This window comes from Mustela erminea, chromosome 2 (genome assembly GCF_009829155.1).
Source record: "Mustela erminea isolate mMusErm1 chromosome 2, mMusErm1.Pri, whole genome shotgun sequence".
In the NCBI taxonomy this organism is placed as follows: Eukaryota; Metazoa; Chordata; class Mammalia; order Carnivora; family Mustelidae; genus Mustela; species Mustela erminea.
This window is the reverse complement of record NC_045615.1, coordinates 101112054-101139306: the sequence shown is the minus strand read 5'-3', so window position 1 is coordinate 101139306 and position 27253 is coordinate 101112054. Positions and strand designations below refer to the sequence as shown.

Sequence of the window (27253 nt, the reverse complement as noted above, 5' to 3'; positions counted from 1 at the left end):
GCCCCCGAGCTCCCTGCCTGTCCTCCTTCTCCTACCTTCGTGGCACTGATTGCTGTCTCTTTTACTTTCCCATGTGGGGTTTCTTTCTTTTTCCCTCTGATACAGAGTGTTTCTTCTTTCGCTTCTCGGACATAACAGAATGTGACGGTTTGGGCCATGGCGTTCTTTCATAAGCCACACGTGGTCACCCGCAGAGTGTCTTCCTCGTCACACACCATGTACGCTTTCCTAAGTTGGCTGTGCCCACACAGTAGCTGTGGCTGCAGGCTATGGGGTCTGGACCCTGATGGTCCTTTCACGGTGTCTACAGACATACTGACATGTGGGAGGCCCTGTGTGCCTGCCACTGTGCCCTCTTAGAAAACAGGAAATTCCAGCTCAGGTCTTGGCTGGACAGGACTGGGAGAGCATCAATTAAATGATTCCTCTCAGGACTCGACACTCACGGGGTATTTCTTAAACTCGCCATGCTGAAACGCACAGAAGAAACAGACGATCATTGGAGCGGGGGGCAGGGGGACGGGTGGGTCACCTGCTCTGAAGAGCCCAGGGATGGCTGGCTGGCTTGTGGAACCTTAAAGGGGAGACAGTCACACAGCAGGAGCCAGACTGAGGATGCTTTCTGAGCAGGGTGTTAACGCCTGACCCATCCGCTTTTTCCCAAGCAGCTTTGTGGGTTGAGCTGCAGGCTCTGATTAACCATGGATTGGCCGTTAACTCGTCGAATCACGCAGGATGCATAGAGCTGCAAGCGTAATGCTTGGTCCCTGGTCCGCCCCGCAAGAGCAGCTGGTGTGGCCGGCGGTGGCAGCATTCTATGTCATCCCGAGTACTAACCAGACTTACGCACGTATTGTTTTTTGGTGTGTTGATCCTTTTAGGGTGGTCCGTATCATGACATGTTGCACAGTATTTTGGGCGCTTATACTTGTTACCGACCGGATGTGGGTTATGTAAGTGTATCTTTTCAATATTTTATAATGTTACCATTTAAAGAGAAAGTCAGAATATTGCCCAGCACAACTTAGCTGCAAACGTCAGGTTGAGTGCCTTCATTTTTTGGTTGTTGTCAGGGGTAGGGGGGTCGTGGAGAGTTTTGTGGTCCGTGAGTCGCCTCCGCTTTCTCATAAAGGGGCTGAGCTGACATTGCCGCTCTGCGGCACTAATCACATTATAACCGATTGGACTTTCATTTTTTGCATGTGATTTCTTTTTTTCTTAGCATTAAATCAGAAAAGCCTTTAAGCATAACCATTGATACACTGTGCTGCTGTCCCCATGGCTTACAGCTGTGTGCACGTGACCGTAGACTAATGGGGTTAGACCCCAGCTCTGCAGCCCCGACATTATCCGTGCTGGAGGGCGGGCTGTCAGGTGCCAGATCTGCTCATGATTTTCCATGTAGCAGGGTGTGGGGCAGGGCCCGAGGGAGAGCAGGCAGGCACGGCCCATGTGGCCGAGCAGCCCGAGGGAGTGGGTGGGTGCCGCTGAGGCTCTCAGATCAGTGGTGGGTGGGGGTGGGGGGGTGGGAGGGTGGGCTCTGTGAACTTGGGGGTGTCTTGGTGCCTCTTTGAACCCGTGAAAGAGCAGTTCAGACCACGGTGGCTGCCGTGAGTTTAACTCCCCTACTCTCCTCCCTCAGGTCCAGGGTATGTCATTTATCGCAGCCGTGCTGATCTTGAACCTAGATACTGCAGATGCCTTCATTGCTTTTTCTAATCTTTTGAATAAACCCTGCCAGATGGCGTTTTTCCGAGTGGACCATGGCCTTGTGAGTATCCCCAGGATGTGTGTCTTATTACACAGTCAGGTTGCTGATCGTTCTGTCTTTTCAGAGGGAAAAGGAGTCTGTTTTCCAAACACACGTTTCAGAGCCATTTGTATGTATTTCTTAACAATTCTTTCAGAAGTATTTCTGAACAAACACTTTTTCAAGGAGGGAAGAGGCGGAGGGCCGGCTGCTACCTGAGCATGCATGTCCTATGTCCCAGCAGAAGCTCAGGGGGGCTGGTCACGTGTGGGCCTATCGTGGAGAGCATGTATCACCCACCTCTGTGGCTGCACACTGTCACCCTGGGGCTCTGCCTCACGCGGTGTGCCCCACACAGGACAGGGGATATGGTTAGACACAGACCAGATGCAAGGAGCAGACAGGAGTTGCCCTGGGGCAGCCCCTCATGTGCTCCCAGTGGTGGGTCTCCTGCAGGGCACCAATGAAGAATCAAGGCCCACATAATGTGACCCATCCAGGCACATAGCTGGTGCATGGAAGAGCAGCGAGCCTAACCTATTCTGCTCCCTAAGTCCACGGGCTCCCTACACGCTAAGAGCCATCCACCCAGGGGCCCAGTGGCTGGATTTGCTGATGATTTGCTGATAATGGTCACCGGTAATACAGGATCTTGGGCATGTTTCTTCCCAAATGTCCTAAGGCCTCCAGAGTATGTCTTGCTTAGGTAGTACTTACATTTAAAAAAAAAAAAAAAAAAGTAGTATTTTAATACTGCTGTGAACATGGTGGCTGTTGGGGGGCTCTGAATTGGCAGAGACCTTTTGGAAGACAGTTTGGTTTCAACTGTCAGTAGTGGTAGCTGGCACAGGTATGTAACTCGGCTAGTGCAGATCAATCCTGAGGTGTGGACAAAGCATTATGCCCAGAGGTGGTTGTTATGTAATTATTTATAACTGTAATAACTTAAAAATATTTTCATTGTGAAGATGAAAACATTTTAAAATGGGTGTTTCAGGGAGGCAAATGGTTACTTAAAATCCAGCAGTAGAAACAATGGGTGTTGGCGTGTTGTGTGTTGGGTGTTGGGTGTTGGTGAGGTTGTAGAGAAAAGGGGAACCATCTTCCACTGCTGGTAGAAATGCAGGTTGCTGCAGCCACTCTGGAGAAGAGTATGGAGGTTCCTCAAGGTCCTGAAAATAGAGCTGCCCTACGACCCAGTAATTGCGCTACAGGGTATTTACCCAGAGAATGAGACGGCACTGACTCAGAAGACTGTGTGTACGCTGGTGTTCGCAGTGGCATTAGCTACAACAGCCGAACTGTGGAGCAGCCCACATGTCCATCCACTGATGAACGGTTAAGGGAGGGTGTGTGTGTGACACATACAGTGGAATATTACTTAGCCATGAAAAGGAATGAAATCTTGCCATTTGCAACAACATGGATGAAGTTAGGGAGTATTGTGCTAGGTGAGATAAGTCAGTCAGAGGAAGACAGAGACCATATGATTTTTCTTGTATGTGGACTTGAAAAAACAAACGATGAAAGGGAAAAAAGAGACAAATCAACAAACTCCTGATTCTGGAAAACAAGATGGTGTTTCCCCAGGGAAGGCAGGCCCGGGGCTGGGGGTGAGGAGTACACTGAGCACCAAGCGATGAGTGGAACTGCTGAATCCCTCATGACATCGTACGTCTGAAAATAAGGTTATCGCTGCGTGCTAATGTACTGCAGTTAAAATAAGAAAAAATAATAACGTTTGGGAGCATAACTGATGCAGTCCTGAGGTTTGCAAAGCATCATATCCTGGAAAAGTATTTGAGATTAAAAAGCTGATTATTTTTTCAAAAGTCTGAAACAGACCACTTTCTGTAACAGCTACCATATTTAACAATAAAAGGAAGTGCACAGTATTAGTAGTACTTAGAGATGACCTGTTTTGTTTCTGTACTACTTAAGTGTTCTACAGGCAACATCTACAGGCTTCCAGAGTCAGGAGAGTACCTGCTGTATATAATAAAATGATCACCATCTCCATATCTCCTATTGGTGAAGATAAGACCCCCCCCTCCCCTTCTCTTTTTAGATGCCTATGATAAAAACTGAGCTTGGGCATTTCTGTGTATATTTTTAAGGAGAGATCAGAGAATCACAGTGTTGAACAGGGCCTTCTTGACAGCAGGGTCTCCTGGCAGTAGCACTGTGGACGTGGGGAGCCGATAGCCGCAGGGGAGGCCCGCAGTGCCCACCGCCTCTAACCCCCTGAATGCGAATAGCACTGCCCCATTAGCAGACCCATCAGAAACGTCCTCTGAGGTGGTCAGGTGTCCCCCTAAGGGGCGGAGTCCTCCCCACACCCCCACCGAGACCCCCTGGTTTATAGTATGTCCCTTCATTGGGTCGGAGAGTGGCTGGTTGCCTGCGTGTAGCCAGGGGTGGGTGGCCCAGAGGCGAGCCACCTCTCTGATGCACGTCATGGCTAATCCCGCCCTCACTGTTGGTCCCCTTCCATAAGTGCTCCCCGCCTCAGGGTGTGCTGTTGTCCTATAAACCCTCTAGGAGGTGGAAAGCACATGCCGGGGGACAAGGCTCTGACTGCTTGCTTACCCTTGACGTCTGCTCCCTTGGCTGCGTTAAAAGGTCTGCATTCTTGAGCCAGCCTGGTGTGTCTGTGCCCCACCCCGTCAGTGTTGCACTCTCTTGGGAAGAGCCAGGGTTGTGCATGGGGGTGGGGGTGGAGCGTGCTTTCTCAGGTTCTTCTTTCCTGGTTCTTGGAGAAGAGCCAGCCCACAACACTCAGCCTTTGCTGAGGGGGTCAGGCACGGTTCCTCTCCCAGCCTTGCTGCACTCCTGTGGGCCTCTGCTGTCTTCCTTATAAGCTGGGGAAATAGGACGATGGAGCTGGTGATGCTGGTATGGGGAGCAGAGAAGGGGCTTTGGAAGAAAGTGCCTGAGCCCAGAGAGGGGTGCTGGTCAGGACATGTTAGCAACTACGGACGATGACTATTGTCCTGTCCTACAAATATCCATATGTGGCCTTTCTTCTGGAGAATGGAAACCTGTGCTGATAATTGCTTTATTGGTCTGTCTCACATTATCTCCCCAGATGTTGACCTATTTTGCTGCATTTGAGGTATTCTTTGAAGAAAATTTGCCGAAATTATTTGCTCATTTCAAGAAAAACAACTTAACTCCAGACATCTACCTAATTGATTGGTAAGACTGAATTTTCTATGTGTTTTCTCCTCTCCCTGCCTCTCTTTCCACTGCCCTCACTGCCGGCTTCTTTCTGGGCTCAGCCAAACTCCGTCCTACATCTTATCTTACCATCTTCCCCACTGCCCTGCATCGGAGGTGCCTTCGGCTTTTCAAGCTCTGTGTCTGCCGGGTGCTGGGAGATCTGTTTGATTACTGTGACTCTAATTGTCCTTCTTCATTCCCTTGAGAAGAGAAATGGCATCTTGGACCTACTTGTTTTCAGAGTGCCATTTATCCGTGCACTAAGCAAGAGGTCACTGAGCACCTGGTCTGTGCGGGGCTCTCTGCTTGGGTCTTGTGACACGCGGTGAGCAAGACACGGTGCCTGCCTGTCCAGAGCTCTGTCCCAAGGGAAGAGCTGCATCCACGGACAGCTGTACGGTGTGTCATATATGTTGTCTCTTAGGAAGGGAAGATGGACAGAGCTCTGGACCCCGGCTCAGGGGTCAGAGTATGCAGAGGGGATCTGCGAGTTTGAGCTGAGGCATGATATAAGCACGTGGAGGCCCAGAATTGGCGGGCTGTAGTGGTTGGCCTGGGGATGCTGGAGCCTGTGGTGAGGGGGTGAGAGGTTGTGTGGGACTTTGGTCCCGTGCCAGGGAGGTTGGGAAGGATTGCAGGACCCAGAGGGAATGGTTGCAGGCTTCTGCTCGGGGTGCTGAAGGAGATGGGTTCTATCCAGAAGTGAGCTTTAGATTCTGTGGGAGCCCAGGGAGCCTGGGGGCAGGGACATGTGAAGGCCAAAAGACTGAGGTGTGGGGGGCTGGTGGACGGGCAGCGGGGCTGGGAGGCCAAGGGAGAGGAGACCTGCAGATCCCTGAAGGAGTTTGTGAGTGTGTGAGGGAGGGCCCAGAATCATCTGCACTCCACCATCTAGCTAGTGAGGGACTTGTGGGTACCCCTGGCTGGGATCAGGTTTGACGTCGTGCTTAAGGGACTTGGTTTTGGACACTGCTTTGGAGGTACCTGCTAGACATCTAAGTAGACATACACACGGGGGGCTCCAGAGAGTTCTGGGTGGAGTGGAGCAGCAGGCCAAGGCAGATCTTTATGCAGAGGTGGATGTGGTTGTCGGAGCAAGGGGTGGCATGTCACCCCTGAGAACACGGTGTTTGGGGGCAGGAGAGCAGGCTGTGGCAGGAGGAGTGTGGTTCTGGAACCCTCAGACCTGGGTTTGGCCTCTCTGCTACTTGTTTCATGGCCTCGGGGAAGGGCATTAACCCTCTCTCCATACGTTTTCTCCTCTGTCACCTGCAGTGGTGAACCTTGTTGGGCCTTAAGAGGTGATGCCCCGGTGTCCGCCACCTGGCTCACAGAGGGGCTCTACAGAAAAAAAGATGTCATTCGGCCAGAAGCCCCATTTGGGCTTCTGCACAGTGCCGACCATGACTTTGCATGGGGTACGGGAGGGTCAGATCGCACCACAGTCTTTGCTTCTACCTCACCCGTATTAGGCCTCCAACTCTGATTCTTAGGACTTTGGACTAAAGCTAAGGGTGGAGAACACTGTCTGGAATGGCATCATACAGACTCTTTCCCCAGCTCACAAAAGGAAAGGGATTCTGTGTCGGCATCGGTGTGTGGCCGTATGTGCAGAAACTTCCTCTGCGTACCTGACCGGAGCAAGTTTCAGACAATACCTAGCTCTTGCTTTGTGGTAAAGCATTCTGAAATTTCCTGTTCTGTTCTGCTTACTTAAAAACCACCGGTGGTCCTCCACTTGGATTGATTTCACAGTGCCGTCGTCTTGACTGGGTTGCAAGGGGCAGCACCGAGAGCACTGTCCTAGAGGACCAGCTCGTCTCTGCTCTCTTCTGGAGACAGTTTCTGTCCAGATGAGGGCAGAGGCCAAGGGCACCTGCATTTATTGATTCCAGTGCTGCCACACAGGACCTCCTGTAACCTCAGAGCAACCCCTTGGCGTGAACCCTGACACCTGCATCTCATAAATGGTGAGACTGAGGCTCGGGAGGCCTCTAGTGGCTCTCCCGAGGTCACAGGGCTCATATGGCCTGCCCACGGAGCCCTTCTGGGGGAGTAGGTGAGGCAGCGTAACCTGAGAGCTGCCTCCCAGGACTCCGGCTCCAAAGGTCGCGTCTGCACGCCATTGGTGCTTCTGGGAGCCTGAACCCCAGACCAGACTTGTCCGTGATGGAAACTGATGCAGCGTACAGGGTGTCTATGGGACAAGGAAGATCCAGGGTTCATGGTGGGTCGTGGCTGGTCCCCAATGCCTTGTGCACGCTGCCCCCTGCGCTCTGGGGAGGCCCCTGCTCTCTGGAGTAAGGACCGAGGAGGACGTCATCTCCTTTTACAGTAGCAGTGGGCGGCCAGCGAAGATGTCTTGGGCCCAGCCAAGCCCTGTGTTCCTGACATACTCCTTGCAGATTAGGGGCGGGCTGCATTGACTCGGGTTCTTGGTGGGGTGCTCCTAGGGAACGGCTCCGGCGGGGAGCAGGTCAGGTGGCAGAGAGGAAGCTGGGAAAGAGCCTAGAAGCTGACCACACGGAGTTTTGTCTTCACCGAGGAGCCAACTGCCCGGTCACACCCGGAGCCAGCAGCTGGGCCGGTCAGACGCCAGAGCCCTGGCTTTCTCGCTGGGCTTCCCCAGCCTCCCCAAAGCTGTGACCACACCCTCATTAGGGCACTGCCGCAGAGGGGCCGTGTGCCAGGAGACGAGGCAGATCTTGGTGGCCTCTGGATGAAGTCTTGTTCCTGCCCCCTGTCCTGTCCGAGGGTCGACAGGCACCCCTGTGGCTTGGCTGGCTGAGTGTCCCGGGCGAGCTCCATGGGCACAAAGATGACAACATCTCCTTTCCAGCTGCGCCTTCTGTCCACTGGAGGCTGGCTGGGAATGGTTCCTGCTTCGTTCCCAGTTCCCCTGCCCCGTGGAGGATGACAGGGTGTGCTGTCAGTTCTTACCTAGCATAGTCGGAGAGAGATTCTGGCCTGATGTGCTCGTCCTTCTCCGCCTTGTGGCGCGAACTTGTCTTTGTCACAGCACTGACTCACTCCCGGGGCATCTCTGTTTCTTGCTGTCCCTGGTGTCCAGCCCTGTGGATGGCTTTGAATCCTAGAGCAGGGCTCACGTCTACTCCCAAGGGGCCCGTGCCAGAACCCAGCCCGAGGCCCACTGTGGGGCTTGTCTGTCTACGTGCACTCGGGACACTGGCACAGGAGCTCACAGTGCAGAGTCAGATTCACCTGCTGCTGCTGCCTTCCTGGAAAGAGGGGTCTTCCCTGGGGTGGCATGTCACCCTTCTCTGCATGCCATGGACACATGAGGGCCAGAGCATTGGCTCGCTGGCAGCGTTGGTCTCCCTGCAGAGTTCCGGGTGCTCAGTTGGATATCATGTCCTGTGGGAGGATCGATGCGCTCGCTGGACTCCTTGGACTCCTGCCCGATGCTGTGGAATGGCAGAATTGTCTGGAGGCATGAACGGATGTTGTAATAAACAATCTGGGATTAGTAAAAGAATCCGGCAGGATGTTCCCCGGCGTGAGTGGTGTTTGTTGAAGTGAGGTTGGAGGTCCTTGGGATCCCATTGCTTCGCTGAATCTCCACCTTGGAGGAGAGGTTCCGGGTGAGGTTGTTGGCAGATTTTAGTTTCTGTTGCATCCTGTGCTCATTCCATTTGTGGGTTTTAATGTTGGGGTGACAGGTCTGTCTATGAGCTGCTCAGGAGCAGGGGCTTGTCCTGCCGAGCTCCCACGCACCTGGGTTAGTGGCTGGCATGCCCTGGGGTCCTCGTTTTTTGCAGGGGGACGGGGGGGGTTGCAAGCCCCCTTGCAGGAAGGGCCTGCTCAGCTTGGTTGCACCTGGGGCCTACCCTGCAGTGCCAGGGCCCTGAACCGTCCCTGCCACCTGCTGGCCCTGCTGTGGGCTCTGGCACGAGGGCCCAGTGAAAGGGAGCTCTGAGCTCTGAGGGCATAGAGTGGGATCTGACTGCTTCCAGGCCTGGGGCAGGGGCTAGACTTGGGAACTGAGTTGGAACTGAGTCCTAAATAACTACCTCCCTGTCTTTTGTCTTTTTTTTTTTTTTTTTTTTTAAGGTTTTATTTGTTTGAAAGAGCAAGCAAGCACGAGTTGGGAGAGAGGGGCAGAGGGAGAAGCAGACTCCCCGCTGAGTAGGGAACTGGATGTAGGACTTGATCCCAGGACCCCGAGAGCATGACCTGAGCTGAAGGCAAACGCTTTGCTGACTGGGCCCCCCAGGTGCCCCGCTACCTCCCAGTCTTCGCACACATGCAGTTTGTGTTTGACATTTAATGTTTTCATAGCTCTTACAAAATCTCCATCATCTCATTTAGCAGCATCTGTTCTAATGGCTCATCTCAGTTTGTGGGGAACACAGGGAGCACCTGGTGAGGTTGGGGGCTCGGGGACACTTCCTAAACCAGCTCTGGGGGACAGAGGCTCGCAACCCTGGGAAAGTGGGGCATGGCTGGGGGTCGGTGGCATCAGGCCTTGAAGGTCCTGTCCGAAAATCTGGCTGTGGCTTCTCTGCAGGGGGCCTGCTGGATGGCACGTGCACCCCAGGCTCAAACCCACTTCCCACAGCCTCCCTGTGTTTGCACCTTCCTCGCTTATAAAGCATAGATGAGCATATGTGCTCGTAGAGTTGCAGTGGGGAGAAATGGGATAAACTGGGCAGGTGGCAGGAAGCCGTGCTCAGCATGGAGCCAGTGCTCCCCGCAGCCCTGTTACCTGCTCCGGGAGTGGACTGGGGAAGGGCTGGCTTCTGAGAGTGAGCCTTGGCCTCTGTGGAGGCTTTGGGAGCCGTGGAGCCCCCTTCTCCCCCTGCCCGTACCCCCTCATGTGCCTGCAAGCCAAGACCAGCAGTTAGAGCAGACATTGCTGGTCGGGATGTTTTCTGGAAGTTGGGGGTGCTTGCGGGGAAGAATCCGACCTGCTCCTCCCATACACATCACGAAGGGGAGCAGAGGCACACTAAGGTGTGTGTGATGCCTTCTATAAGCCCACGGCCGCTTCTTTAGTTCTGCAGTGTGGAAATAGAGTATTTTGCATTAGTTGAATGTGTACCTGAAGTGACCATTTTTGACATCCAGTGCAATAACGTGCAGCGGTCCAGGGAAGAGCGGCCTGGAACTCTGTCTTGCTACCACGGGGAGAAGCCTGTAGCATCCTGGGCAGGTCTTGGGGCCCTGCCCCTCCCACACTCACGGTCCGAGCAGGAGGCAGCCAAGTGCACTGGGCATAGTGAGAGCGCCTGAAGGGCTGGAAACAGGAAAGGACAGAGCTCTCTGGTTCCTGCTGCTCCAGTGGGAGCCCACCCTGACCCCGGCGATGAAGTATGTGTTGGTGATCCGGTCAGCATTTGCCTCTCTCCCTCTCTGATCCTGGGATACAGCGTATGTTCAGTACCATCCACACACTGTTGCCAGCCCAGAGCCCTCCCTGATCTCCAAGTCACACACAAGTGATGAGTTCATGCGGCCACTTGGACGTCTGGCTCTCAGACAGCAGGTCTTCACACTCAACTCTGGACTTCTCTGTTCCAACCAGAGATGCTACATGTCTTTACATGACCACTCCATCCAACTTAGTGTCCCTGAAATCAGTCCACCACAGAGTCCAGGGTTCCTCCCCTCTCCGGCTGCGTCCACTGTGGCCTCCCTGCTCCGACCTTGCCTGGGCTGTCACAGTGGCCATCCAGGGAAGCCTGTGTCTGCGAGGTGGGCAGGACCCCCCACCTAGAGACCTGAGAGCCTGTGAGGCCCGCCTTTGTGGGGCCCTGGTCTCCACGGGCACGTTTGTGTGTTCTGTTCTTCTCTCTTCTTGTCTTCAGCCTAGTGACCTCCTTGTTCCTCCTCGGCTGTGTCCCGTTCACTCCTGCCTTGGAGCTTGGGAACTCCTTGCCGCCTCCGTCTAGATGCCGTCCTGACCCCTTCTCTTGGCCTGCAGCCTCTTTTCGGGGCCTTATGGAAATGCCACTTCACAGTGCTCCATTCCTAGACCGTCCTGATTAGAAGTGTGTGTATGCACGTGCATGTGGTTGCTCACCCAGGCTCGCAGGCCCTGCCTCCTACCCCTGCTCATGGTCTGTCACCCTCTGACCTACCGTTCACATTGCCCTGGAGGGCAGGGACTCTGTCCCACCACACAGCCTGGTAAGCCCATGGTAGTGGGCTTCCGCAGGTGGTTTCGGTGGGTAGACTGACCTGCGGGCCGTTGGAGGGACTCTAGCCTGGGCAGTTGTCTCACGGAGAAGTGGTAGGTGCCTCGATGCTGTGAGGGCCAAGCAGAGGTGCGTCACAGGCACATACTGACACTCTTTTTTAATTTTACAAAGCTCAGGACACCTAGAGTGATTTGTGGAGACACACATGTGAGTCTGAACCCAGGAGCTTCATGTACAGAGATTTCTTCTGTCGTTTCTCTCCCTTTGCCTGTAGCTGGGTTTGTTTTCTGGGTTTGTGGGGCGCTGGGTTGGCACATTCAGTTACACGTCCAACTCTTGGTATCGGCTCAGCTTGTGATCTTAGGGTCGGGAGTTCGAGCCCCAAGCTGGGCATAGAGATTACAAATAAATAAAAATAAACCTTAAGAAAAATCCCTCAGATCCCTTGACCTGTGTTTTCTGTGAGATAGCAAGCGGCTCTGGCCGAAGGCTTGTTGTGACTTGTAGAGATAAAGTGTCCTAACGGGGTCATAGCAGTGGGTCCCCCAACTCCTCAGAGCGGTCCTACATTTGGGGCCTGGGCTTTGGAGTCAGGGTCACAGCCTGGCTCTGCCTCTTGCGGGTGGCAGGACCTGGGGCTCAGTTCCCTCAGTTCCCATTTATGTCAAAGTGAGTTAGAGGAACCGCTTCCCACAGCTGCCCTGGCTCCTGGCGTGCCCGGCCAGTGGGGGCGGGGAGGCATGCAGAGTGCATAGTAGGGCCCTAATTGAAGCTCATTGTCGCCTCCATGATGTAGGGACATTCTGTGACGCCCATCTCCCCATGTCATCATCTGAGCTGAATGGAATCTAAGTCGGCTTGCCTTCCTAAAGTCTCTTGCATGGATGGGGGTCTCAGCCTGCTGCTGTGATCAGTACATGCCCTTGACTGTGTGACCCATTCCTCTGCATCCTAGGTGAAAGGCTGGGGCAGGGCACGCTGCCCGGTGAGCATTCGGAGCTCACAGCAGGCAAGAAAGCCCGTGCGCTGGAGCCTCATGAGCACGTCGGCCTGGATGGCGGGGACTCTGGTCCCATCTCTTCTGGGAAGCTGGGGGTCCCGCCCTTGAAGGCGGGAGGACACTCAGCCCTATAGTCGGGGTCTGACAGCTGAGGCCGGGTGCCTTCACACCTGTCTGTAGAGCTGGGGCCGGCCCTAGGCAGTGCTGGAACTGGACGGGTGATTTTCCAGGAGGGAGGGGGCTGTCCCCCGGCTGCTGAGAATCCCTGCTTCTCATGAATGCTGCCACCGGTGTGGAGATATTAGAACCGCCAATGTACAGGACTCCTGGAGCAGCTCTGCGGGGGCGTCCGCCCATCTGCTTCCTCAGCAGAGATCTCCACGTGCTGTGCTAGGTGCCGAGGGGGCAGGTGGGAGGGAATCAGGCAGGGTCCCGGCTGTCAGGCCTCTCTGTGGGGAGGACTGAAGCAAACACATGCTCTGAGAGACATCAGGGTCAGGGGAGCATCTGGCTCATCCTGGAGGTCAGCAGATGCCCGGGGATGGCACCCAGGTTGTGTCTCTGAGCCGAGGAAGGAGGATGGGGTCACAGAGAATCCACTCGGCCTATGTCCCAACCTGGCTTCTCTCGCTCTGCAGCACAGACACATTCCAGATCAGAAATGCTTCAACCTGGTAATGTAGTCGATCACCCAAGGTTGTGTTTGTTGGGTAGTTTGGATGGCGATTATCACGTCATTTTAAGATTGTGCATATCTGCATTTCACTTTTTCATCTGATCGTTTGCATTAAGTATAAGTTCCATTTCTTATCTACATTCAGATTATTTCGAAAGTTTTCTTTGTTCCTGTGCAGACCTCTAGTGGGAGAAAAGGATACAGTGTTTTTCAGAAGTGGGGAGTATGTGCATACATGGATTATATGTATACACATATACATATTGTTGACTGTTACTGTTCGCCTCAGACTCTGAGCTCTATCCACCTTACTAACCTTGTGTCCAGCACCTCCTAAGAGGAAGCGCATAGTGGATTCTCAATAAATAATTGTCCCGTATGGATGTAATCAGAATCAGCGATTCAGAAACTGTACAGTGTTTGGGATTCTGTGTGAAAGCTGAGATGTTTTCTTATAACATTGGCCTTCGGAATGAATGCAGGCCTCGGGCCCATCACTGACCCCCTCCCCAACAGATCCCCAACCGTGTTTTAAGTATGAAAGTGATCGAGTCAGGGAGCATTTTAGCGGATTTGACCTGAATTCAGAGCTGTTTCTTTGTGCCATACAAAATCTGAAAAACTCAAAACTTTTTTCCCCCAGGATTTTTACCTTGTATAGTAAATCTTTGCCCCTGGACCTGGCCTGTCGTGTCTGGGACGTGTTCTGTCGTGACGGGGAAGGGTTTCTGTTCCGGACAGCCCTGGGCATCCTGAAGCTGTTTGAGGACATCCTGACCAAGATGGACTTCATTCACATAGCCCAGTTCCTGACGAGGCTGCCGGAGGACCTGCCTGCAGAGGAGGTGTTTGCATCCATAGCTACGATTCAGATGCAGAGTCGGAACAGGAAGTGGGCTCAGGTAAGCGGATCTTCTGTTCTCTTTTTTCCTGCAGGTAGCCTGGCTCAGCAGCCTCCCCGAGGAAGTCGTTACTCCAGCTGCCTTCTGAGAAAATGGCCCTCTCTAAATAAAGTTCTTCTTGGACTGGACCCGAGGAGCCTGGGTTCGAGGCTTGGCTCTGCTGCGCAGGGTCTGGGACAGTCCTTTGGTCCCTGAGAGTCTGTCAGACGGCGGGTGGATAACAGAAGCCTCCTGCCCATTCCGCGGGTGGTCTGGGGCCTGGGTGGTGGGATTGTCTCCCATCGCTGGTAAACAGGAGGTGGGTGGGGGACAGGAGGGCTGAGGGATGGTTCCCCTGGGACGGGTCACACTGGCCCTCTGGTGGCTGAGTCAGGTGAGTCCAGCCTGGACCTCCTTCTGGATTTCTCTAGGCCCTTCTGGGTGTCCTGCCTAGGTAGGCCTTGGCCCCTGTGGGACTGGCCAGTGTTAGCTGGCTCCAAGTGCTGATAGTACCAGAAAGGAAAAATAAAGCCTTCCCTCTTGACCCTCTATCGGTTCCTAGCTTGTCCAAGCAACAGATCATGGTTGGAGACTATCTGTAGAGGTTCTTACTCTCCTGTGACCCTTTGTATTAGTGGGAGATTTCAAATGCATACTAAAATAGAGTAAGTAGTTAACGGATCCTGTGCCCTTGTTAAATATGCAGGCGTTTTTACATTTCTAACCGTCTCAGCTGTCGGCACCTTTCTAGCTTGCTTGAACCAAGATCCAAGTAAAGTTCACACTGTCGTTAGTTGAAAGATCTTTTTAGTGTCTTTTTAATACGTAGGTCACCCCACCTCTCTTTGTATCCCTCGACCTCTGTCAGCTGAAGAAATGAGCTTATGTGTCCTGCAGCGTCTCCCAGAGTCTGGATCTTGCTGGGTATATCCTGGTGGTGATGTTCAGCCCGACCCTCAAAGCTGTATTTCCCCTGAAGTGACCGTTAGAGCTAAAGACTTCACGGGCAACCAGGCTGTCTGCCTTTGTTTTTATAGCAGTAGTAGTTTTATTGAGATGTAATTCACATACCATAAAATTCACCCCTTTGAAAGTGTACAGTTCTGCGCATTTATTAACTGGAGCATTTACTAATCACCTGGGTCCTTCGTCCTGGCCCTTGAGCTGGTCCTTCTTGGCCTTCCTGGCCTGTTACATGATGCTCTCTTTGGCTGGCAGACTCCCTCCCTGTGTGTGTTTTTCGGGAAGAAGTGTGGCTGCATTGTGGACTTGGGGTAATACTGGGGGCCGGTGGGGGGAGAGGGAGGGCACTGTTTTGTGCTTGGGTGATAGGATCTGCCTTTCTGAAATACTGTTAAGTACATTCTATTGATAAAAAGAAATGACGTCCTGACACACACTACAGCTTGTGTGACCCTTGAGAATGTCACGTGAAGGGACAAAGCCAGACACTAAGGATGGCACACTCTGTGATTCTGCTTATAGGCAAGTCCAGAACAGGGTCCCCTGTGGAGACAGGAAGTCAGTGACTGGGCCCCCGGCAGTGGGCGGGGTTAGCTGGACGATATGGGGTTCCCTGACACAGACCGTGGTAGTATCGCACACATCCACAGATACACTAAAAACCCTTGAACTATACATTCTAAAGGGACAAATTATATGGTAAGGAATCATATCTCAGGAAAACTTAGAGAATGCCCTCAGCTCATGCACAAGCAGGACTGGCTGTGTGATTATCCGGGACCTGCCAAGAGGGAGAAAGAGACTTTTTCTGGTTAGGACGTCAGTGGACAGTGCACAGTGGAAATCTGCAACCACTGTTCAGAATTACTGAGAGTTTCAGAAAGGGGACTGCAGACCGTCTGGCTGTGTAGGCCTCTCTGATTAGGGACCCAGTGTGACGGCCGGTGTGGGAGGGCACACTGGTCTCCATGGCTCACTGGCTGGCGGGGTTTCTCAGGTCCCTGTGGAAAGCCCAGGTCTTTCCTGATGGTCTTTGTCACACACGTAGCTCAGTTAGGCCTGACTTTGTGCCCCACCTGCCCCACACAGCCCCCATGCAGGCACGCAGAGGGCAGGGGAAAAACCGCGTCTTTTGTTTCCCTTTTTGTGTTGTAGAGACAAAGTAAAAAGGTTTGCTCAAAACTATGTCAGTTGTTTGATACTAGGGTATTTTCTAATCACGGGATCACAATGGGAGTCCGCCTGATGGGGAACTCGGGGGGCATTGTCGAGTTCGTATGGTGCTAGGCTCCACGGGAACTGCAGTCTGTATGCATCCACTTACATGCTCCACTTTAGGCCCTAGAGAGCTCGCAAACACGTAAACGTGTCTGTTTGCTCAGCGGACCTGTCGACTTAGAGGTAGAGAGGGGAGGCTTTTTTCTGTGCAGTTCGTTTGAAATCGACATAAAGTGTTTCTGCTTAGCTCCTCGTCATTTGTAATTCAGCTCAAGTGACATAGTGCCTGACCCATCAATTAGGCCCTGGTTTGAATTCCCACCAGTCTAGGTCTGAATGGGTACAGGCTGTTTGAATGGCCGCTCCTGTGAGTGCCCACCGTGGGGGTTTGACCTTCCCGAGCTGCTTGTTGGTCCTTATAGCTGCTTCCCCAGAGACGTGCTCCACTCGGGCAGCTAGTAAATGGGGCCTCTGTTAGCCCTGCGGCTGGTACTAAGCGGTCAGAATGGAATGTGGTGTCTCTGAAAATGAAGGTGTTAACCAGAAGCTGGAGAGCATGGAGTTGGGAGCTCAGTCACTTTGGGAAAGCCTGGGAGGGCGTGAGAGCCCAGGCGTGCTTGTTAGTGTCCCGGAGCGGAGAGCCTGGCTTGGGGGTGGAGCGCGCCAGGACCAGAGCCAGATGGTGCAAAGAGAGCCCCACAACTGTGTCCTGACAGTACTGTGGCTGCGGGGACGTGGTTGTAGGATGTTAGCCCAGAGATGGCACGGTTGCACTCCACAGGAGTAGGAGGGCTGTGGTGCGGGCGTAGGGGGTGGAATGGGGGAGCGGTGGAAGTGGGGGGCCAGAGCCACCGGCCAGGAGGCTGCACAGCCTGTCGCTGCGCTTGGCGGGACCTGTGTTCAGTGTGTTCGCATATCACCCACGGATGTCTCCCCTGTGATTTCCAGGTGCTGACCGCCTTACAGAGGGACAGCCGCGACACGGAGAAAGGCAGCCCGTCTCTCAGACACTGAGCGCTCGGCGCTGGAGCAGATCTCCAGGTGGCGCCTGCGTTTCTGATGGACACACTGACAGCCAAGACGAACAGGCTCTTTGCACGTTTGATCCTAACCCTGGAGTTGGCCTTAAAACAAAACAAACAACTTTTAAAGAACTCAGCCAAGGCTTAGCCTTAAGCAGCTCAGTGGGGCGATGAGCTAGTGTTGACCACGGCCAACGCTGCGTATGCTGCATGGTGTAAAAATGAGATGGTGGCTAATCCCTCCCCCCCAATTTCACAAAAGTTAATTAAATGGTCATGCTCTTATGTCCACTGATGGAAAATACATTACAGTCTTCCTTAGCCAAGGTGCGGGAGAAATGTACGTAGGTAGCCTCGGAGGCATTCCTGGCTACTGACCTACTTGAGCGAGGAAGGAGTTGTGGAGCTAGTTAACCGAGAGGACCGTTCCCGGGCTGGAGGGTCTGCTTTTAAAGCCCACCTACCAAAGACAGCAGGAAAGGAAAACAGGCTCTCACAGGTGGTCACCCAGTGTGCCTGTGAGCAACCTGGGATTTGACCTGACTTCCAGGTTGGCCTTTCTCCACTGTCACCTTGACAGAATCACAGCACGAGGGCTGAAAAGGGCCACTTGGGTTCTGGGGAACCCCTGCTCTCCGCCCCTAAGATTGCTTCCTCCATCTCCTGAGCAGGAAGGGCTGCTTACCCAGGAGGCCCGAGACTGCCTTCAGACCCACACCTCCTGTGTGCAGAGGTGCAGAGGCCTGGCTGGCGGGGTCAGCCTGCGCCCTTGCTCCCCCAGAACGCTGCTCTTCCCTGTGTCCCCCGAGCAGCAGAATCGTCCCAAGTACCAGTGCTTCCCTCCTTGTGCGTCTGGCTGAAAGCTAGAGCGTTGTGAGGGCTGAGACGCGGACCCATGCAGATGGCCTTGCAGGGGCTCCCAGTGTTTGTCCCATCAGCCTCTCCCCACATAGGTGGTCCCCTGCCCCAACCAAGTTCATCAGCAACTTTCCTGCTGGAACCTCTCCTTAACTAAGAATTTTGTTAAAAGCGCTTTGGTCATGGGCATGCACATTCGAAGACGGGGATGGTTTTCACACAGAAGAGCCCAGAGGACAGGCAGGTCTGTGGAGACAGGTCCTCGTGCGGACCCGGCTGCATGCTGGTGTCCATGAGGGCTTGAGAGACTGGGTCCGAGGGTTCCACTGCCCCCTCAGCCACACTCCCCCTGGCTGCCCTCAGTGCGGCCCTGGGGAGTGCCCTGAGCTCCAAGAGTAGGCTTGCCACGAGGTGGCCTGGCTCCCCGGGACCTTTTCTGTCTGCCATGTTCATGGCCAGCATGGGCAGGAGCGGGGGCAAGGGGCCACACTATGGCCATGGGTCCCGTTTTCTGGAGTAGTTGCCTTCATCCCCTGTCCTCTTAACTGAAGTCTCCAGGGAGGTTGCGGAGCGTCTCGGACCCACTCTCTGCCTCAGCCTGGAAGTGCTGGCCTGGCTGTCCTCTCGGGGGAGCGTCCCATCTTCACTGAGGGCTCACACTTCCAGATGTAGCCCGCCGTCCACCATGCTGCTGATTGTCACCTTGCCGGCCCCGGGCCTCCGCCCGCACAGGCCAAGTGTTGCTCCTGGATGTGAGCTTTCTGTTCTGAAAGGTGTATATATTTTCTTACTGTACATACAGATGTTCCTCGGTCGGGACAGGAAGCACCGCCGCTGCCGGGCGTGCTTGCCGCTCATCTGCGCCTTCAGACCCAGCCCTCAACCTCCTCCGTTGGACAGGCTGACGTCCGTCTCTCGGGACTCATGGCACCACATAGGCATTAGTTTTTAAACGGGTTCCCGGCCGATGCAGAATACTTAACCAAATCTCTAGCTCACAGAGGTTTCGGTGGCCTGTTTGGGGGCTGCCTAGGGCCTTGCCGTGTCTGCCCCAGAGGCCGGGAGCTCGGTCTGTGTGGCCCATCTGTGGGGTCAGGCTGCTCTGTCGGACGCCATCGTTTAGGAAAACGGGGAGCCCACTGGAAGGCTGCGCCCCCTGCGTGTCTGCACTTTCCCGGCCCAGCTGCCGGCTGTCCAGAGCTAAGACTTGGGGTTCGGCCCCTTGTGCGTCTGGCCCTTTAGAGTCGAAAGCCGTGTCCCCACCTATCCCTGAAAGCCCATCTAGAAGCAATGTTCACTTTCAAAGGTACTTTTTAACCGCTCAGTTTTTGACTATTTGAACAGTTTGCCGATAGAAACGTCCTGATAATACTTGCTACATACCATGTTTTAACTGCTTGTACAGTTAACCTTTAATTTTATTTAGCAAAGTCTATCAAATTAAGACTTTTTGAATTGTAAATAATGTGGTTTTATTAAATAAAAGTCATGGAAAATTGTTACTTACGTTCACTGTAGTTTGGTTTACAGCTGGAGTTCTCACCGTCAAGTGTGGAACAATTTGACTTCGAACATCACGTTATTTTTTCTTAAAGATTTTATCTGAGAGAACACAGGGAACGGCAGAAGGCGAGGAAGAAGCAGGCTCCCCACTGAGCAGGGCGCCCAATGCGGGGACACCGGGCTTGATTCCAGGGCCTTGAGACCATGACCTGAGCTGAAGGCAGACGCCCTGCCTGAGCCACCCGGGCGCCCCGAGCCTCCTCTTATTTTAGAACCCGCTTACTACGCTCGGTTATGTTAAAAAGGTGGTGGTTGTGTTAATTCGGTGCAGGGATTTGGGAGCTGAGTGTGTCCCTTGCACATCAAGGGGGGACCTTTGACTCGCTGACCCCTTCCCTGCCCCCAGTCCCAGCTCCTGAGGTGAGCACCCGCTCCCTCTGTGTCTGGTAGGCCACAGGCTGCCTGCAGCGCCCCATCCAGCCTGCGGGTGACCAGGGGCGCCTTCGTTCCCAGCTCTGGGGCGGACGTCAGTCTGGCTGTCCCAGCTCGGTGCCAGTGAGCCCGACCCCGTCTGAGAGGTCACTTGGCGCCAGTCAGAGCCAGTGCTCGCGTGCACTTGTGTGTCATCCATGCTCGTCCAGCCGTTTAGCCAAGTGCAGTAGGCCCGGCCAGGAGGTGGGGGCCCTCAGGACTGCTCCCTCTCTTGTCCCCTGGTCCCCTGGGATAAGTGGACAGTGCTGCCCTCCTGTGTCAGTGTGGCTGGTGATCTGCGCTGGGCCACTCAGTACCATTGAGCCTGTGACTGGTCTCCCCACTTCTCTCCCCCAGAGACCGTGCAGCTCTGCTCTGGGCATTTAGCTCCCACTGTCTCACCAGGGCATCCCGAGGCTGCTCTCCAGCTGGCATAGGCCAGGAGGTGCAATGGCTGGCAAGGGTGGCCGTGCTGGACAGTGGTCGTGTCCTGGGGCTCACTGCCTACTGCATGCACACCAGGCCCCAGGCTGAGTTCTGTGAATGGCCTCATTTCTCTCCACAGCAACTCCGTCACTGCCTCCATCCCAAAGCTGTGACACAGAAAGCGGATCTGCTTGGGCTCCTGTGGCCAGTTAGCCTCGGGGCTGGGAATCTGACACTTCCCCTGTGGCTCCTGAGCCCTGGCTGATCCCCTCCCCAAGGAATAACTGTGCTCTGGGGCCTTTGGAAGCCTTTCTCCTCTCGCTTGGTCCTCAACTGCCAAGTGCAAGGTTTGGGGCGAGGCCTGGATTCACTCACCTGAATGCCTCCTGTGTGCGAGGCACAAGCCTGATGGCCGACTTGGGGAGGACCTTGGGGATGCCCCAGCTTTGGGCTTGGAAGCTGTGGACCATTTTCCCAAGAGAAACCAGGGAGCCAGCTGTTCAAAAACCCCATCCCCCGAGATGTGGAGCCGGCCACAAAGGCCCAGAGAAGGGACAAAATCTCACAGCTCTAGAGGGCAGGGACCAAGTTGGACCTTGAGAGCAGCCACTGGTCATCAGAGGATGGGCTTGGCCAGCAGAGGGAAGCCTCAGACCCCCAGCAAGTCCTCAGTTGGGGCCATGCAGGAACTCGCTGTCCCCAGGTCCTTCTGAGAGGTCTGAATCTCTGGGCTGGCCCAGGAGCTCGGGTTCCTCCGTGAGCACTGCCTCACCTGCAGCCAGCTGGCTCGAGGGGGCGGCCGCTCCACGGGCCACGGCCACGCCAAGGCCCCTTCTCTCAGGATGCCTGAGGCTGTGGAGGGAGGGGCGGGAGCATTCTCCGCAGGCAGCATGAGTCACCCACATCCCAGCCTGTCTCTGGTCCCTGCGACTTCTTGACCTCACTCCAGAGCACCCGATAGAAACTGCTCCAGCCAAAAATAACTCCCGTTTCAGGTGTCATTTAGTTGCCAGTCAGATCAGAAGTATTTAAATTCTCTGAGCCTTCCATTTCTTTTCTGTAGTCAGACCTTAAAACGGGTACCAGCATCCATCCACTGGCTTGTGAGGATTAAAAGATGCTGAATTGTGTCATTAAGAGAATCTCCTCACCAGAGATAGAGTCATACCCTTGACATGTGAACTTTTAGTATCTGAACTCTTGAGGAACTTAGGGATTTTGAAAATCGGTATTTTTTCACGTAGTTATTACAACTGCATGTTTATTGTATACAATTTGGAAATACGAAAAATAGAAGCCATAATTTCACCACCTAGGGAAGAGATACTTTTTCCATATAATGAATAAATTTTTTACCCCATTTTATGAGGGAGCGCGTGGAGGTTTAAAGAGGTGGGGTGTGCGTCCCAGGTCACAATCAGAAGAGATCAGAATCCGAGTCAGCCTGATTCCAAGGCCTTATTTGCAAGCACGACACTGTGTCTTCCCCCTAAAGGCACCTTTGTATTCAACTTGGGCATCCTTTGGGCAAAATATTAGAAGCCACCATCAGCTAAAAAGCTGGGGCATGTATAAGTGTATTCATTCAAACTCACGCATGTGTAGACAGGGTTCCAGCAGGAGCGGGCATGGCGGGCAAGCAGGAGGTGTGGACCAGGAGCGGTGCCCAGCCTGCGGGGCCCCCATGCTCACCAGCCGCTCAGCTCAGCCGCAGGCCCGCCTGGAGTCCTTGCCGATCATGTCCCTTGTGTGACTCTTCCTTCTCCCATGAAGACGGTCCTCAAGTTTAAAACCCACGTTGCAGATCAGGGTGCATTAACTCCAATACGATTTGATCAGATAGGCATTCCTGACCAATGGCAAACACCTAAATTATGGCTGCAGACCCACTTACATAAAAAGAAGGCATTGGGGCACCTGGGTGGCTCAGTTGGTTGAGTGACTGCCTTGGGCTCAGGTCATGATCCTGGACTTCTGGGATTGAGTCCCGCATCGGGCTCCCAGTTCCTTGGGGAGTCTGCGTCTCCCTCTGACTTTCTCCCCTCTCATGCTCTCTCTCACTCATTCTCTCGCAAATAAATACAATCTTTTAAAAAAAATTAAAAAAAAAAAAGATTGGCTTTAAAAAAAAAAAGGCATGTTTCTCAGCTTACGTCATTGAAAAACCTCAAATGCAGTTTGAAGCCAGCAGCAAGGACGTCCCCCATGCATGAAAAGCATTTCCTTTTCGATGCCTTGTGCTCTACGCACAGGTAGTGCCCGATTCCCTCCTGCCTGTGCTGCCCAACCACCCAAGCCACCTGTGACACGGAAGGGGACACTTCTGACCCCAACCCATTTAGAAAGAAGTCGTGTTGCAGGACATCTCAGATTCTATTGTACCTACATTTTGCAGGCCCTCCTTTTTGACAAGCTCTTTTTTTTTTTTTTTTTTCAGATTTTATTTGACAGAGATCACAAGTAGGCAGAGAGGCAGGCAGAGAGAGAGGAGAAAGCAGGCTCCCCACTGAGCAGAGAGCCCGACGAGGGGCTTGATCCCAGGACCCCGGGATCACCACCCGAGCCGAAGGCAGAGGCCGTAACCCACCGAGCCGCCCAGATGCCCCTTGACAAGCTCTTTAAAAGCCTTTGAGGTCAGAGGTCTCTGATCCAGCCGGGACGCCCCCTCTTCATCTTCCTAGAGGGAGGGAGGCTACTTGGAGGTGGTCTCTGTCCCCTGCTAGAAGGGACCATTATGTTCCTCAACGCTTCTACTTCTAGAAAGCTCCTCTTTCTGGCCTCTGCTTATTTTCAAGTTTGCTATAGGACTTAGCAGCGTCTGATTCTCCTAGGCATCTGAGCAACACTTATTGCCCGAAAATGAGAATGCTGTGATGTTGATACATTAATAACCCAACAGAACAGACTGAGCATCGATTATGGGCTAGGTAGGCATTGTGCAGGCTCCGAGGGAGGATGACAGTCTCCCTGGGGTCCAGAGAACTGGAGTTGGGGGTCAAGGACTGGAATGAGGCCCATCAGTAATACTGGGCGGGTGGGAGTGGTCTGTGGCTTTCTTCCTCGGAGGCAAGATGAAGAAACACTCCCTGAATGGGTTGCTATTTCATGATCAAGAGCTCTCCTGCAATTCAATTAGAAGGAACCTCGTTGTGAAGTCATCAGCGGAAGATTATTTATCTTCTAACGAACTGTAACATCTCTAGAGGGGGAGAGTGTAATTTGCAAGAACAAGGGCAACTTTGCAGCTTAAAGCTACACTAGCACCATCGATCTGCATCTTGCGCTCTCAAGAGGCTGGTCTACCTGGTTCAATGCTGGTGAGGGAGTGCTTGGTGCAGCCTGGGGAACTGCCAGTGGGTCAAAGTCAGCTGAAACTACCCACGCTCCTGCTGGGGAGCCGAAGGGACACTCTGGCCACGAAAGCTGCTTAGCTGGGAGAGGCACGGAACACAGGGTGTCAGGTTCACTCGGAAGCTTTCCCAACCACTGAAGACACCAGGGGTCCTGTGCTGCTCTTAGCACGAGGCACAGAGAATGAAGTTGTGCTTGCTGGTGACGGACTAACCCTCTCTGGCCTTGATGAATGGGACAGAGGGAAGACAACAAGTGTAGAAGGTAAAGAAGATTGGAAGAGGAAGCAGGAAGTGAATGCTTTTTACTCCCCTGATTGTTACGTTTGTGTGGTTTGACAAGTATGGTCTTATAAGAGTGTATCCAAACTATAGAAGTTAGAAAAGGAATTTTAATCGACCTTTATTGGCTTCAAAGAGAACACACCTTAGAAAACAGCCGTGCTCCCAAAAGTTAAAGTCATCGTGACCTTCTTGTGACCAACTGAGTCATCTGCCTTAGAGGGAGGGGTTTCTACCCTTCCTTACGGGTATTCGGCACCAAAAACTAACTCACCCCGCCCCCTTTTTTAAAGGGTTATTTATTTATTTGACAGAGATCACAGGTAGGCAGAGAGGCAGGCGGGGGTGGGGGCGGCGCGGGGCTGGGACAGGCTCCCTGCTGAGCAGAGAGCCCAGTGTGGGGCTCGATCCCAGGACCCTGGATCATGACCTGGGCTGAAGGCACAGACTTTAACCTACTGAGCCACCCAGTTACCCCCTAACTCATCCTTCTTATGACCTACTTAAACTTGGGGACAGGAGGATACTTCTAACCCCAAATCTGCGCATCTCAGAACTCAATTTAAAATTAAGAAGAAATAAAACCAAGCCCCTAGCTTCAAAACCACCAAAGAAAGTTGGAAATGGAATCCCCAATTCTGGATGAAAGAGGTAGGCCTATCAGGTGTTTCTTACATTAACACAAGGAATAGTAGACACGTTTACATTTGATACAGAAAAATCACATGCACAGTAAGGGTCCTCTTGCCAAGATCCAAAAATACCTTGCCTGCCGAGAACAAAAGGCTTACAGGCATTCTGGCCAGACACACTGTGCAATCATCATTTTGTCCTCACTGGAAAACAAAATTTCATGTTTTTGTATTTCTTTAGAGGATCCCAGGAAACATTTCATTAGAATTGCAGACTGTCGTTGAGCCAGAAGGAAACGTTAATGGTCAAGCAGACTGAGCCTCCTCTCATGGAAAGAGGAAAGAGGACAGAACGTCAGCTCCTTCTCCTAGTTACCATTTCTCCTGTTTCCCTCCTCTTATTACCCAGAAGCCTGCTTACATACGAAACAAGTTTAGATTCATCGAAGGAAACTAGTGAGCTTCGTGTTGAGGATGTGACTCAGAATGACACAGTTTAATATATTCAAAGGGAATTTAATAATTAGCTTATATAAGCACAGGACATTTCTTGCTCCCCCACCTGTTTGTTGAGCCCTCTGATATATGGAAGAGGAACAGTTTTCGACAGGATCGAGTCATTGAAATTACGGACTTTCTCAGATACAACAAGGCTTCTGACAGCTTTTTTATGAGAAGTCACGTACAGTAAGTCGTCAAGTCTCTGGGCCTGACTTCACCCTGTGTAAAATGGACAGCTAACCCAATTGTGCTCAGGACTAATTTAGGAGCTGACAATGATGAGATTAATACAAAATTCAGCTTCATCCCCAAGACCAGAAGCCTTTTAAAGAATGGCCACATGTGGAGACTTAAGAATTAATGAAGGCTAGAAAAAGTTGCTGACATTGAAGATGTCGTGTGGATACTTCCCGTTGTGGGGGTTAAGATGGGAGAAAGGCTTTGGCTTCCCTGATCTTCTGCCTCACACCTCTGCAGGACATAGTAAGGCCAGCATGATGGCGCTTCAGGGACTCAATACGCTGGTTGAGGGCTTCTGTCCTGTCCACTTTCTCCTCCATGTCCCGGAGCAGGAGCTCCTTGCCCAGGAGCCCGCACTTCTGATTCAGCTTGATGTTGTCAGCCCTCAGGCTGTCCCGGGCCTTCTTCGTCCTGGTCAGGATGTCCCTCTTCAGGGCCACCTGAGCCTCAGTTTCCAAAAGCTGTGTCTTTTTGCACATGTTTTCTATGTCCACGAAGTGTAGCTTCTCCTTCACGTGGGTTATGATCTGTACGTTGTTGGTCACTTTGTTGTGCAGTTTTAAAAGTTCCTCGTTCCGCTCCTCCACTTTTTCGTTGAAGGTCTGGTTCTCAATCTTCAGCTGTTCAAAATCGATGAGGAGCAGCCCCTCCGTCAGGTCCTCCTGGGCCTTCATCCGCGTCTCAAAGTGCACCAAGCTCTGCTTCAGCTGCACGTTCTCTAGTCTCACGGCGCTCATCTCCTTCTCCTTCTTATCCTCCAGCGCCTGGATCTGCTCCACCTCTCGCAGGGCAGCCTGGCGGCCACCACGCACCCAACAGGTGCCCATGGCCTGCGTCACCACCTGCTTCTTGAGTGCCTGGAAGCCGGCCCACTCCTTCTCCACCCTGGACAGCACCTCCCTGCACTGCTCCTGCAGCTGCTCCAGCTCCTGGTGGTACCACTCCAGGTCGTCCGCCTGCTGCTTCCTCAGCTCCTCCAGCAAGGCCAGATGGCGGAGGTATGCTTGCTCTTTCTCAGGGGCATCGGGCTCCGGGCCCTTATCGGGCACCTCGGCGGCATCCAGGCCCTTCTTCTTGCGCAGCGCCTCAGAGATCTTGTGCTGCAGGTAGTTGTTGTAGCGCTGGTAGTTGCTGCGCTCGACCACCAGCGACCGGTACTGTTCCAGGAGCTCCTCGCGCAGCTGCTGCTCCTGCAGCTTCTGCATCTCCTCCGTCCATTCCTCGTCCTCGAGGTCCCGTCGCTCGCCTTCCTCCCTTTGCTGGCTTTTCGCTGGGCTTCCTTGCGCACCCCTCTCCTTGATTTCCTCGCTCTCCTCCCCCTTCCCCCCCTCCCCCTGCTCAGCCTCCTGGGTCGGCGGAGCCTCTTCCCGGCCAGGGGTGGACGGCCGCCCCGAGGCGGCCAAGGGCTCTTTCTTCCGCCTCCACTTGAGCGCGGCTGCCGCGGCCTCCTCCTCCTCCTCCTCCTCTCCCTCTTCTTCCTCCTCGTCCTCCTCGTCCTTCGCCTCCTCCCGCTCCTCCTCCGCCCGCTCCTCCGGTTCCGCGGACCAGCCTCCGGGCTCCGGCGGGGCAGCCTCCTCAGGCCCAGCGTCGGCCGCCTCCCGGGGTTCCGGCTGGGTCTCAGCCTCGGTCGGCGGCTCCGGCTCCCCGGGTCCCGCCTGGTCCACAGCCTCGGGGACCTCCGGCGCTTCCCGGGCCTCGGCGACCTCGTCGCCGGCGGCGCCTCCCTCCGAAGACTCTACGGCCCCCTGCTCCGGCTCTACGGCCCCCAGCTCTGGCTCCGGCTCGAGCGGTTCGGCCGGGGAGTGGGGGCCGGAGGCGGCCTTAATCCCGGACAGCTTGGAGGACAGGTTGGTCCCATCTCCGTCTTCCCCCTCTGGGTCCCCACGGTGCTCGGAGCTGCCGTCCATGTCTCTCAGGGTCAGCCGGCGCGGCGGAGCCCGGACGCCGGCTGTTGGGTTTCCAGGGGCAACCAGGGGCGCGCGCGGTGGGCCCGGCGATTGGCCGAGAGGCTCGCAGACGCCCAGCCCCTTCTCCCCGCCTCCGGGGAGAGCCGACCAATAGGAAGCCGCGAGCGGGAGACGGGCGGCACTGATTGGA

The 27253-nt window shown here is 53.9% G+C and overlaps 2 protein-coding genes across 9 annotated transcripts in view; one reads left to right on the top strand and one right to left on the bottom strand.

The window, feature by feature from the left end:
* The window catches only part of TBC1D14 (TBC1 domain family member 14), a 103173-nt gene extending 83916 nt beyond the window's left edge, over nt 1-19257 (top strand). For 6 of the 8 annotated variants that reach the window (XM_032333751.1, XM_032333753.1, XM_032333755.1 and 3 more), the window contains 5 exons: nt 882-953; nt 1643-1771; nt 4839-4948; nt 13453-13711; nt 16820-19257. In XM_032333751.1, coding sequence (XP_032189642.1) covers nt 882-953; nt 1643-1771; nt 4839-4948; nt 13453-13711; nt 16820-16885 — 636 coding nt within the window. In that variant the 3' untranslated portion in view covers nt 16886-19257. Of the gene's footprint in view, nt 1-881; nt 954-1642; nt 1772-4838; nt 4949-13452; nt 13712-13745; nt 14356-16819 lie in introns of all 8 variants that reach the window. The other 2 variants (XR_004283348.1, XM_032333752.1) reach the window with 2 other exon arrangements.
* A 4943-nt stretch (nt 19258-24200) lies between these two features.
* CCDC96 (coiled-coil domain containing 96) lies at nt 24201-27177 on the bottom strand. The gene has a single exon (XM_032333750.1). It carries the CDS (start codon nt 27061-27063, stop codon nt 25339-25341), a length of 1725 nt encoding a protein of 574 aa, XP_032189641.1. The 5' UTR covers nt 27064-27177; the 3' UTR covers nt 24201-25338.
* Between the last annotated feature and the right edge of the window lie 76 nt (nt 27178-27253).